The sequence below is a fragment of the Palaemon carinicauda genome, chromosome 10, assembly GCF_036898095.1.
Source record: "Palaemon carinicauda isolate YSFRI2023 chromosome 10, ASM3689809v2, whole genome shotgun sequence".
In the NCBI taxonomy this organism is placed as follows: Eukaryota; Metazoa; Arthropoda; class Malacostraca; order Decapoda; family Palaemonidae; genus Palaemon; species Palaemon carinicauda.
Window position 1 is genome coordinate 129,892,547 of NC_090734.1, and position 15,000 is coordinate 129,907,546.

The following is a 15,000-nucleotide window of genomic DNA, read 5'->3' on the forward strand; positions in this document are numbered from 1 at the left end:
ATAAATATATATATGTATATATATATATATATATATATATATATATACATATATATATACATAAAAAGTATATACTTTTACACACACATATACACAATATATATATATATATATATATATATATATATATATATATATATATATATATATATATATATATATATATATAGATAGATAGATAGATATGTGTGTGTATGTGTGTGTATGTATAATGATATAACAGACTACTTACCTGGAAGTGCAGAATGATGGTCCATATTAGGCCGAGTATCAACTTGGGGTTACCGTCCACAATGTCTTCACATCGGATGTTGACAAGTTTGATCTGAAATATTAAGAGTGAAAACAAAATTAGGACTCAATATGAAAGAAATTATATTTCTCCGAAAATTCGCAGTGTCAATTGGCCCAGCTCGAAAAAATAAATACCTATTCACTTCAAGTATAAGTTTTCATCATCAGATTATACGTAGTATAAAGCAGAGAGAATTTTCGAGTTCATCTCCCGTGAAAATGAATGGCAGTAGAATTTAAAACTAGGTCTAAAATAATGAATAAAATTATGAATGAAACTATGTTAATAGAAAGAGCAAAGTCTAAACTATGAATGAATTAAAAACTATAACTAGGATTAAATGCAGAATTGAAATTACGTATAAATAGACTATAAAAGAAGAAAATAATTATATTCTAAAATATCTAACTACCTATACTCGCTCTTATATCATAATTTAATCAAGAAACCCAAGAAACACTACAATGAACAATTATGCAAATAACGTGAATATTTTCAGTCAAATTTCCTATCTTCAACCAAATTCGAATGGATTAGCAGACATACACACAATGCGGTATTAGCTGAATTAAACTGGTGAAATTTTTAATAAATCTGCTGATAGGCCAATAGAAAACTAACACCTATCTAGATTTCGATAAAGAAAAAAAAACACAAACATGAAATGTTTAAAATTTTTCTTTATACAGTACAGATTTTTCAATTATTTAATAAATGACTGACATTACAATCGAAAACTAACACTTATTTAAACTTCTATAAAAATGGTTATGAGCTCTTCAACACAAAAATTAAATGTTTAAAATTTTTCTTTATACAGTACAGATTTTTCAATTATTTTATAAATGACTGACATGACAATCGAAAAATAACACTTATTTAGACTTCAATAGAAAATTGTTATGAGCTCTTTAACACAAACATGAAATGTTTAAAATTCATCTTCATACAGTAGAGATTTTTCAATTATTTAACAAATAACTGACATGTCAATCGAAAACTAACTCTCATTTAGAATTTCAATAAAAATCGTTATGAATTCTTTACCACGAACATGAAATATTTGAAAAACTATTCTTATGCTGTACAGATTTTTATATCATTTATCGTGACCAATAGGAACTCCAGATGTGGACGTATATTTTAAAGAATTCACGAGGAAAAACAACAATCGCATTACGAGAAAATAATTTCCAAATCTTACAAGGTCATATATCATTTAATTGATAAAATCAAAACAAGATAATGGTGACATTTAAACCTAGCAGCATTATTTGTCTAAAACTTTTCCTTTAAAATAGATTAGCTAAAGAAAAAAAAAATAAATAAAAGCGGGACACTTTCATGTATGACAACATTACTTGTTAAATCTATTTTCTAAAGAAAGAGCTACAAACAGGGATGTTCTAAATATAGTAACATAAATTTAAGGAAAAAAAAATCCTAACTTCCAAGTACAGCAAACTAACATTTTAAAGTTATCAGAAAACGGAAAAATAATAAATAAACCCAACTATCTGTTATAAAAAGATCTTGAAAGACAAAATTTACCAATTGTTTAATTAACCTGATACCTAAAATTTATCATAATTCGAAAAAAATATATTAACCTAACTATCGACTATAAAAATACATTGAAATAAAATTTTTTTATTAATTAATTGATTAATAATCCTAATATCAGAAATTTATCATAGAGAAAAAAATACCCATACCTATCAATGTTTAAAAAATTTCCTCCTAATATCTGAAATTTATCATAAAAAAAAAGACTAACTACCCATAACTTTCAATGTTTTTAAAAAGACATTTTGAAAGACATCATCAAATGAATAGATCAATTGATAAGTCAAAAAAAAAAAATACCAATGACTTTCTTGCTGGGTTTGCTATAAAAACATAAAAAAAACAAGAGTTACAAGGATTTTGGATGTCTCAAAGACTTTTTAGTCCATCCGCGTAGACTCCATTTGCTCTTTGGTAGAGCGATTTAATTTAAGCATTTAGAGAGTTCTTATAATCTTGTCTAACTTATTCTTGAACTCGTTTACTGAAGTGTTACTGTTTACTACATCTGCTGGAAGTCTATGCATTTACTATTTTGTATGTAAAGAAATTTCCACATTGCGTGCTATTGTGTCTTTTCAAATCCAGTTTGTATCCGTTACCTCTGGACTGATTTCTGCTAGGCGTAAATAGAAGAAGAGAAATAAGATTGAACTTATTTCTCTTCCTCTATTTACGCTTAGCACAAATCAGTCCAGAGGTAACGGATACAAACTGGATTTGAAAAGATACAATACCACTCAATATGGCAATTTCTTTACAAACAAAATAGCAAATACTTGGAATAGACTTCCAGCGGATGTAGTAAACAGTAACACGGTAAACGAGTTCATGAATAAGGCAAGATCATAAGAACTCTCTAGATGCTTAAACTAAATCGCTCTACCAAAGAGCAAATGGAGTCTCCGCGTATGGGCTAAAAAGTCTTTGAGACATCCAAAATCCTTGACTTCCGTTTTTTTTTTCTAAGCAAAGCCAGGAAGAGTCATTTTTTTTTTCCAAACCTACCTAGTATGGGTGGCCTTGATTAGTACAGCCTTGCTGATCATGGCAATATGCAAATCCTTTCACTACATATTCAGGAGGAAAATAGAACTTCAAACGTAAGTATAGTAATAATAGAATTAATTGAGGAAATACGATACTAAGAAAAGCAAAATGAGAATATATATATATTTTTTTTTTATTGATCTATTCAGTTGCTTCGCCTGACACTCACCTTGCGGTATCTCAGAAAGTCCAGAGTGAGTTGGACGTTCTGTAACATGTGGAAGCGAAGTCTGCCTCGCTCTCTAGGCAGGTGTTCGCCAGAGAGGACCTCCAGCAGGGAGATGAGGCTGTGTCCATCTCGCAGGTCTTCGAAGAGGTCCCGAACTTGCTTTCCTGCCTGCATGACAAAAACAAAAAAAAAAGGGGTGGAGTTAGTGTCATGGTTCAGAGGTAATGTTTAAAGTATGTGAAGATAAATGGCAATTGTTCCTTACGAGTGTTATGACTCATACACTGTTAAAAAACGTAATTTTAATCGGAAATTCTAAATGAAAAATATACTATTTTCAGACATTTAGGTAAAAGATAAGCTATCGTAATTTTTACGCTACTTTTTATCATTTTTTCACCGGTTGTATACTATTTTCAGCCGTATTTCAGTAAAATAAAAACTATCGTAATTTCTACCTTACTATTTTATTATCTTTTACGGGTTGGTGACCGTAATATCAATCCTTTACGTCAATATATCCGTTTTCAAAACGGTAAATGCCTGGGCAACATTTATTCCAGGATTTTTACCGTTTTTCAAGCAAATTTTTAACAGTGTATTAATAAGAAATCAATCATGCATCACTCATTAAATGAAGAAAAATAAAAAATAATACACATTACAAAAATGTAATATACATAAATGTGACAGAACAATTGAAATTTTACAATCTTCATTCAATAATTGTATATCAATACTACACAAACATTAACTACATGCATTTTTAATAACATCAATGACAGATCATAAGGATACGGCAAACATTATAAACTACTGTGAATGTTCTACTGTAAAAAATCCGAATTGTTCAACAAGCAGGAATAAGGTGAAATTAGGATTCAGATTTTTATAATAACGTTATTGAGATTTCATATCCGACATTCTGTTTGATTTTGATTGCACCAATAAAAATAATAAAATAACAACAGTACAATAAGATTATATATATATATATATATATATATATATATATATATATATATATACTTATTTATACAACATATATATAAAGTATATACATATATATATGTATATATATATATGTTTATATATATATATATATATATATATATATATATATATATATTTATGTATATATTCATATATATATATATATATATATATATATATATATATATATACTTATTTATACAACATATATATAAAGTATATACATATATATATATATATATATGTTTATATATATATATATATATATATATATATATATATATATATATATATATATATATATTTATGTATACATTCATATATATATATAAATATATATATATGTGTGTGTATATATTTATATATATACAGTATATATATATATATATATATATATATATATATACAGTATATATATACAGTATATATATACATACATATATATTTATATATATATATGTGTATATATATTTATATACATATATACATTATATATACATATATGTATACATACATACATACATATCTTCCGGAGCCTCAAATATAAGAACGAAATGAGATGCAAAAAGTGTCAATCAATAATAGAGAAGTAGAGAGATAATTCCTTACCCTTCTCTGGTCGAGGATGCAAAAGGGAAGAGTGAGAGAGAGAGAGAGAGAGAGAGAGAGAGAGAGAGAGAGAGAGAGAGAGAGAGAGAGAGAGAGAGAGAGAGAGAGAGAGGACACAGTGACATGAAGAGGAAACAAATATTTAAGAGATAAAATATAAGAATATGTAAATAAGATAAAATATAGAGGAGGTTACGTAAAAAAAAAAATATCACATTTTTCAGATTGATTGAATAAAATTGTGAAATAAAAAAATAATATTAATAATTTCAGTGTAGTCAAAAATTCAATGAAATATCAAAATTTAGAATAAAAAAAATTAAAGGTACATACAAAAATTACAATATCAGTGTTAAAATGAAAATTTAAAAAAAAATGTCAGTGTAAAGTAAAAAATTCATTGTAATATAATTTAGAATATAAAAAAATAAAATAAAAAAAGTATAAAAACATGTTAAAAATAGTAATAAAAAATAAACAATATAATGTCTCAAAATTAATAGGAAATTATTCCATTAAAAATAAAAAAATAAAAAACGTAAGATAGAAAGAATGAATAGTTTTAGATGAGAGGTGTTGGCGTAAAAGAAAAAGGGAAAAGAAAACGGACTATTAGTTTACAAGGGTAGCTACAATAAAGGTTATTTAACATTGACATTTCGTGCTCTAAGTATAATGACTTTCTTGAGAGAAAAAGGTTAAATCAAGACTATAAAAGAGAAAGAGTTGAAGTCACTTTAAATCTAGATTGAAAAAAAAGTATATTGACAAAGGTATAGTAAAAATTTTACTTTTTCCTAAAATACAAATACAAGAAAACTACTTTTTCAACTTGTTTAAAGAAATGTGGAAAAGACGACTATAAAAAAGAGAAAGAGTTGAAGTCACTTTAAATATAAATTAAAAAAAAAAGTATATTGACCAAGGTAAAGTAGTAAAAAATGATACTTTTTCCTAAAATACAAATACAAGAAAACTACTTTATCAACTTGTTTAAGAAATCTGGAAAAAAAGACTATGAAAAAGAGAAAGAGTTGAAGTCACTTTAAATCTAGATTGAAAAAGAAGTATATAATATTGACAAAGGTAAAGTAGTAAAAATATTACTTTTTCCTAAAATACAAATACAAGAAATCTACTTTTTCAACTTGTTCAAGAAATGTGGAAAAAAAAGACTATAAAAAAAGAGAAAGAGTTGAAGTCACTTTAAATATAGATTGAAAAAAAAGTACATTGACAAAGGTAAAGTAGTAAAAATATTACTTTTTCCTAAAATACAAATACAAGAAAACTACTTTTTCAACTTGTCTAAGAAATGTGAAAAAAAAATATGTATAAAAAATTATTATGAGCATATTAACAACAGATATATGTAAGAAAAATATGAAAAAAATAGTGGTACAGCAACTAGATGCGTGTGCAGTAAAGCGTATAAAAAAAAGGAAGGCGTGACCTATTAATGATGTGGTCCTTGGCGGAGCACACACATACAAACACACACATTTCTACTTGAATTCATGCATGTGTGTGTGTGATTATAGAAAAAATACACACATATACATACATATGTATGTGTGTGTGTGGATGTGTAATATGTATATGTATATGTATATATATATATATATATATATATATATATATATATATATATATATATATATATATTTATATATAACATACATGTATATACATACTTACATATGCATATATACAGTATATATATATATATATATATATATATATATATATATATATATACACTATAACAGGAATATACTACATAATAAACAAAGAAAAATATAAGCGCAGAATAAAAGAAATACAATATAAAAACAAAACATACAAAGGCCAAACTATAGCTGTTACAAAAAAAAAGCAAGAAAACAGTTGGTCGACCACATATCATTTCCAGAGTCTCCTTGACCTAAAGTGAACATCAGTTTTGAACTGAGAAATCATGCACAGTATTCATCTAAGAGGCAGCAAAGATACACTTAGCCATAACACTACGAATAACAGCTTCCAAAACCCATGAATACAACGGAAGAGTAAAATACATAAATAAGACACCAGAGATTACAAAATAATACAATTGCTAAAATAATAAAGTGTTGAGTTTGGCCAGACATCAATAAATAAGCATGAGACATACTTATAGTCAATTTTATTTAGTGAGGCAGAATTGCACCGACTCGCAGGGGTGCCCTTTTAGCTCGGAAAAGTTTCCTACTAGCTGATTGGTCGGACAAAAATACTTCCAGCCAATCAGCTGTTGGGAAACTTTTCCGAGCTAAAAGGGCACCCCTGCGAGTCGGACTTCCAACCAATCAGCAGTTAGGAAACTTTTCCCAGCTAAAAGGGCACCCCCGCGAGTCGGTGCAAATCTGCCTTACTAAAAAGAATTGACTATAGTGTCAGTCATACGATTAAACGACCTACGAAAGAAAATATAAAGGAAACGAGACGATAAAAGCAACAAATAATTGTTTTTTTAAAAAGCCCTTGTGCTACGAAAACCGCTGCCATAAAAGATGACTGGTGGTGGTGGATATGAGTGAGAGAGAGCGTGAGAGTGAGTAGCTACACTGTTAAAAGAAAACCGTAATTTCAATTGGAAATTTAATACACTGTTCTCAGCCGTATTAAAAAAAAGTAATTTTAATTGGAAATTCAATATACTGTTCTCAGCCGTATTAAAAAAAAAAAAAAAAACAGTAATTTTAATTGGAAATTTGATATACTGTTCTCAGCCGTATTAAAAAACAAACAGTAATTTTAATTGGAAATTCAATATACTGTTCTCAGCCGTATTAAAAAACAAACAGTAATTTTAATTGGAAATTCAATATACTGTTCTCAGACGTATTAAAAAAAAACGTAATTTTCATTGGAAATTCAATATACTGTTCTCAGCCGTATTAAAAAAAAAAACAGTAATTTTAATTGGAAATTCAATATACTGTTCTCAGCCGTATTAAAAAAAACAGTAATTTTAATTGGAAATTCAATATACTGTTCTCAGCCGTATTAAAAACACCGTAATTTTAATTGAAAATTCTCCCCAAAAATATACTGTTCTCAGCCGTATTAAAAAAAAACCTTAATTTTAATTGAAAATTCTCCCTGAAGTAGTCTGTTCCTAGCCGTATTTCAGTAAAATACAGGCGAACGTAAATTTTTACCCTACTTTGTAATGATTTTCTAAGGGTTGGAGGCCATAATATCAAATTTTTACGTTAATATATACATTTTAAAAACGGCAAATACCTGGAAACATTAATTCCAGGATTTTTTACAGATTTTTACGGACATTTTTTAACAGTGTAGTTGACGTAAACAACCAAAAATCAAACTGAATGAGACACATTGCATATACGGAACGATGGAAAAGGATGAATGGATATGAGGGTGGGGATAAGGAATTTCTGGGATAAGGGGGGGGGGTAGGGGGGCAGGTATTAGCACTAGGCGGGGGGCAGCTCGGGCATACACTTACTACAGGTGAGCTGCAGGTGCCGTCGTTACAGTTGTTGCAGACCGTTATGCAGGTGTAGCGCTGTTGGGAGACCAAAAAAATGTCCAACCAACAATTAGCTATTCAATGACTTCTTTCCTCTACAACAAAAAAAAAAAAAAAAAAAAAAAAAAAAAAAAAAAAAAAAAAACGGAGTTTCTCCTCTACGGAAATCCTACGCTATACCTGATTGGTTTACACATGTGCAGCTAATCTAAATCAGGGTTAATACGGTCGAACGGTACGTCGAACCAGGTTAAAAACCCGGTTGTCAAACTAGGTTGTCGAACCGCGTTGTTAAACCCGGTTGTCAAACCGTGTTGTCGAACCCGGTTGTCAAACCCAGTTGTCGAACCGCGTTGTCAAACCGCGTTGTCAAACCAGGTTCTCGAACCACAATGTCGAACCCGGTTGTCGAACCTGCTTCTCAAACGGTTCGAAGAGGTGGAGTCAGCCACAAATGCATAAGGTTTCTGGATAATAAAGACCCGCCCACAAAATTAAGGCGAGAACAGACCTTCTTCGAACCATTCGACGAGCGTGTTCGACAACCAAATACCCCGTTCACACGTTCGTACATCGCTTCAAACACTTGCTTGTCGAACAGGGTTCGACATACCGTTTGACTGAGTAAACTCCGCTTAATATGGTGTTTATTCTTCTAAAAGGTTTTCCTGAATTCTAAATTTATTAAGGAAATGGAACATGGCTATACATATCATTCTTAGGTGTACTTAACTACAATCATTACAAATATATTTGTACAGTTTCTACACTATTAAAAAACCGTAATTTTAATCGGAAATTCTCCGTAAAAAAATATACTGTTCTCAGCTGTATTTCAGTAAAATACAGGCGACCGTAATTTTACCCTACTTTGTTATTATCTTTTACGGGTTGGTGACCGTAATATCACTGCTTTACGTCATTATATCCATCTTAAATACGGAAAATGCCTGGCAACATTTATTCCGGGATTTTTACCGTATTTTACGGCATATTTTCAAGCGTGTAATTAATTTTATCATGACAAATTCTCGCGCACGACCAGATTAGCTCAGGGTTGTGGTGGCCGATGTGGTAACGTCCCTGACTGGTGAACGACAGACTGGGGTTCGAGTCCTGCTCAAACTCGTTAGTTCCTTTGGTCTCTGCACTCGCACCATCCTTGTGAGCTAAGGACTTCGCACCATCCTTGTGAGCTAAGGATGGGGGGTTTGGGGGAGCCTATTGGTCTACCTGCCTAGTCATCAGCCATAGCCTGGCCTTCCTTGGTCCTAGCTTGGATGGAGAGAAGGCTTGAGCGCTGATCATATGTATAAATGGTCAGTCTACAGGCATTGTTCTGCTTGCTAGGGCAATGTCACTGAGCGCTGATCATATGTATAAATGGTCAGTCTCTAGGGCATTGTTCTGCTTGCTAGGGCAATGTCACTGTCCCTTGCCTCAGTCTCTAGGGCACTGTTCTGCTTGCTAGGGCAATGTCACTGTCCCTTGCCTCTGCCATTCATGAGTGGCCTTTAAAGCACCTATGACTTGGTAATAATGAACCAAAGATACAGCTCCAGAGCTTTCCTAACCACCTACAGAGATGTTTAATCTACAGAACGTCGACCCTTCTTATAAATAATGCACCAATCACTTTCGTCTTGCAAGAACCTTGGCGCTCCCTGAATATCAAAGTGCCTCGTCTCTTACACTTCGACAGCTTTGTCAATAAACTACTTTTGTTATTGTTTGATACTCGAATATCTTTACATTTTCTCTCTACTATTTCATAATAATCTCTTTTCATTCCTTTTTAGTATCAAGCGTTATCAGCCCTTCAACGATCCTTATGTTAAAATAAATCTATCAAATAGAAATTTCATTCTTTCAAATTATTCTTACGTTAAAAAAAAAAAAAAGCTATCAATTGCTATCCTTTTTTTACTTAAATTCCTTATTTTGCAAAAAAAAAAAAAAAAATCTAAATTCAACTACTCAAGAAGCCTTATAATTCATGTGAGAGTCATTCACTGCCATTCTTCATTATTTTGCATAAAAAAAATAACAAATAAATAATAATAATCTGAAAATTTAACTTCTCAAGGCACGTTATAATACATCTTATAGTCATCTACTTTCATTCATAAACCAAATATTTACACCAATTACAACTCCAGTATCTTGATTATTCTCTAAAGTCTTTCAAAACCTTAATTCATGATGTCTTATTCAAGCTCTCCTACCAAACCTCTTCTCTCCATATCATCCTTCACCTTATCTCTCCATCTAATTCTTTGGCTCACTCTTTATCTTCTCCCTAAATAAGTTATGTCACACAATTATACCTAAAAAATACATATTTTACAAGACTATGCCAAAGGAATTTTGATAATTTCTTTATATCAATGACTAATATTTTCTCTTGATCATACTTTACTAATATTTACTTCAATAAGCAACATTTTCTCTTATTACTGTTAAAAATTTGCCGTAAAAACAGTAAAAATCCTAAAATAAATGTTGCCAGGCATTTGCCGTTTTGAAGAAGGATATATTGACGTAAAGGAGTGATATTACGGTCTCCAAACCGTAAAAGATAATAACAAAGTATGGTAAAATTACGGTCGCCTGTATTTTACTGAAATACAGTTGAGAACAGTATATTTTTTACGGAGAATTTCTGAGTAAAATTACGTTTTTTTTAAGTGTATGCTTAAAAATCAGTCGAAATTAATCATCACAGTCTTCTACTTAATGTATAAACTTGAGAGAGAGAGAGAGAGAGAGAGAGAGAGAGAGAGAGAGAGAGAGAGAGAGAGAGAGAGAGAGAGAGAAGAAGAAGAAGAAGAAGAAGAAGAAGAAGAAGAAGAAGAAGAAGAAGAAGAAATTTATGACAGGTGAAAAGTGTTAGCGAGTTCATAGCCTTATTTGAGACGTAAAAAATACATCTAAATTATAATGATTTGGGGCTAATTATCCGTAATTATATCGTGGCTCTGTGGCAATAATAACTATCCTATCAAATAACCGATACGACTCATATTTATAATGGTAACAGCTCCTCGTTTTAAAATTTATTTTTCTCCTGGAAATTTTATATTTTCTTGATTATCTATTTAATAATAATAATAATAATAATAATAATAATAATAATAATAATGATAATAATAAAACAATAAGAATAAAAATAATAATAATAATAATAATAATAATAATAATAATGATGATAATAATAATAATAATAATAATAACAATAATAATAAAACAATAAGAATAAAAATAATAAAAATTATAATAATAATAATAATGATAATAAAAATAATAATAATAATAATAATAATAATAATAATAATAATAATAATAATAATAATAATAATATTTCAGCTAAAGAGGGACTTGTAAAAAGAGAGGAAATTTCTGCATTTTTTAAATATACAAAGTATGAAAATAATGTGTCTCAATACTGCTGGACTTTGAATCAAATATAATCGAACTTTTATCTGTCTATATTTCTACGAGGCTAATTTTCTCTAAGAAAGTATAAGAAATTTCTATTTTTTTTTAATATATATTTTCAGAATCTTATCAAGCGAAAAGACTATACATACAGTTTCATTAAAAAGAAATGATAGAATAATCCACATGAAATATTTACTATACTTAATGTAATGCATATATAATACACATAAAGGATGTACAATTATTTATAAATGTCACGCACATTAAAAAAAATAATCTAAATATCAGTTAAATTTGCATATCAATAAAAAAACAATTTATCATCAAAATCAAGAAAATATAATTTTCATTTACTATTATGCCATTGAAATATTTTTCCCACCTATTCAAATTCAAGAATATATTATAATGTTTTATTTACTATTATGCCATTGAAATGTTTTTCTCACCTATTCAAAATCAAGAATATATATTTTTTTTGTTTACTATTATGCCATTGAAATTTTTTTCCCACCTATTCAAAAACAAGAATATATAAATTTTTTATATACTATTATGCCATTGAAATGTTTTTCTCACCCATTCAAATTCAAGAATATATTATAATGTTTTATTTACTATTATGACATTGAAATGTTTTTCCCACCTATTCAAATTCAAGAATAAATTATAATTTTTTGTTTACTATTATGCCATTGAAATGTTTTTCTTCCCTATTCAAAATCTAGAATATATGTTTTTATTTTACAATTATGCCATTGAAATGTTTTTCCCACCTATTCAAAATCAAGAATATATTATAATTTTCATTTTACTATTATGCCATTGAAATGTTTTTTCAAACAATCATGTCTATTTGAGAACCGACTTGATACTCTCTCTTCCACCGAGCCATGACTCCTTCCCAAAGTCATGAAGAGCAGCGATGCAGGAAGACACAACTGGGAGTTAGACAAAACTAGTCTATTCTGCTTATATGTATTTCTTCTAAAACAACATACCGTCAAATTAGAACAACTGTGACAGGAAACATAAAAATCTTATCTTGTGAATGTAATGGTTTTAAATTTCCAGCAATATATTTTTCCAGATCTATAAAAGTGAGTTGTTATTTTAACTTTGGCTATATGATTGACCATTATGAAATTATTACGAAGGGGTGGGTGAAGTGGTTTAAAGTTTATATATATATATATATATATATATATATATATATATATATATATATATATATATATATATATATATATATATACATATCTATATATATATATGTAAATAAAATATACAGTATATATAAATATATATAATATACAATATATATATACACATGTATATACTGTATATATATATACATATATATATACATATATATATACACATACATATATATATATATAAATATAAATAAAATATACGGTATATATAAATATTTATAATATACAATATATATATACAATATATATATATATAAATATATATATATATATATATATATATATATATATACACACATACAAATACACATACACTTAGATAAATGCACATTATATAACATATATAAACATTATACATAATACATGTATATACAGCATGTATGTATGTATGTATGTATGTATGTATTCTCGTAAACATACTGTTCTCAGCGCATTTCAGTAAAATACAGGCGACCGTAATTTTTACCCTACTTTGTTATTACTTTTTTTACGGGTTGGTGACCGTAATATCACTTCTTTACGTCAATATATCGTTTTTTTAAAACGGTATAATCCTGGAATAAATGTTGCCAGGCATTACCGTGTTTTTAATGCAAATTTTTAATAGGAGGTGTTACAAAATTTATCATATATTAAAATTTCATTTTGTAATTTAAATCCATTGTCAGACTCGCATGTTTTTTTAAAGACACTCAAAATATATCATTAAGTCTACAAAACTGTTTTTAACCGAAGTGATGAAAACACCAATTTAATCAACATGTTCATTTCCTTCAGCAAAGATAATAACTAAAACCATATTGCTATCAACTATTGAAGCTCTAATTATCTAAACGGGAATACATCTAAATGATAAGATAGTTTTAGATGATCTCATGCCTTTAGACAAACATTTCCTTATCTAAGGACACTTATCTAAAATTCAAAAGTTAAAACGCATGTAAATTTCATAAGCACGTCTTATTATTCCACCGTGTGTACTTTGTCAACAAATGCTAAGTTTCCTGATCGCTGATTGGTTGGAATTATATTGTCCAACCAATCAGCGATCAGGAAACTTTTCCGAGCTAAAAGGGCACCACCCTAGTCGGTGCAAATATGCCTCGCTAAAAAAAATTGACTATAGTAAAGTGTAAGTGATCAATTCTGTGGTGAAAGTTTAAAAAAGGCTGATCTGCTAAAGGGATTATGGCCTCAAAACAGGGAAATTCTTTGGGATTATCGACTTTGATGATATCTATAATAGCGATCCTAAACCCGGTAATAAAGTTATATTATTGAGTGGTGTTTATTTGTAAAATCTATGCTATCCAATATAATATTCTCTTGAAAATAACTTATATGACATTTCTTAGAAGACAAAACCCATTATTTCATCCTTCACTGATTACATCAACAGAGTGAATGTCTAAAAATAAGGACACTATACTCAATTTTTTTAATGAGGCGCATTTGCAATGATTCGCTGCGGTGCCCTTTTAGCTGGGAAAAGTTTCCTGCTCTCTAATTGGTTAGAATTATCTTGTCCAACCAATCAGTGATCAGGAAACTTTCCAAGCTAAAAGGGCACCCCTGCGAGTCGGTGCAAATCTGCCTCGCTAAAAAGGAATTCACTATAGTCGAATAATACATCCAGTCAGACCGTGGTCTAGAATCAGGAACACACAGCAGGGGAAACATTGTATTTTTCACAGAATACCAATTTTTTATGGAATACCAATTTTTTATGGAATACCAATTTTTTTGGGAATACCAATTTTTCACAGAATACCAATTTTTTATGGAATACCAATTTTTTATGAATACCAATTCTTAACATAATACCAATTTTTCACAGAATACCAATTTTTTATGGAATACCAATTTTTTCACAGAATACCGAGTGCCTAAAATACGTTTAAACTATGTAAGCTTCACATGACATAGGGGAAATTAATTCAATGGGGGGGGGGGAGAGTTGGGTATTTATAAACTTTTTATCACATAACATCATCAGCTTCATTTCAAATCAACCACACGCTTGAAAGAAACACAGAAAAAAAGTGCATTTTCAAATTAACACATGAGAAAAACAACAACAACAAAACGTCCGTTCAAAAATGCAAACAACAGATATGGTGACGGCAGTTGTGATGATAAG

The 15,000-nt window shown here is 29.1% G+C and overlaps 1 protein-coding gene across 1 annotated transcript in view; it reads right to left on the reverse strand.

The window, feature by feature from the left end:
- Positions 1 to 15,000, reverse strand: part of LOC137648253 (uncharacterized) — a 114,459-nt gene that overhangs the window by 574 nt on the left and 98,885 nt on the right. The window contains exons 3-5 of the mRNA XM_068381176.1: positions 8,179 to 8,238; positions 3,081 to 3,248; positions 204 to 325 (exon numbers count right to left, since the gene is read on the reverse strand). Coding sequence (XP_068237277.1) covers positions 204 to 325; positions 3,081 to 3,248; positions 8,179 to 8,238 — 350 coding nt within the window. The remainder of the gene's footprint in view (positions 1 to 203; positions 326 to 3,080; positions 3,249 to 8,178; positions 8,239 to 15,000) is intronic.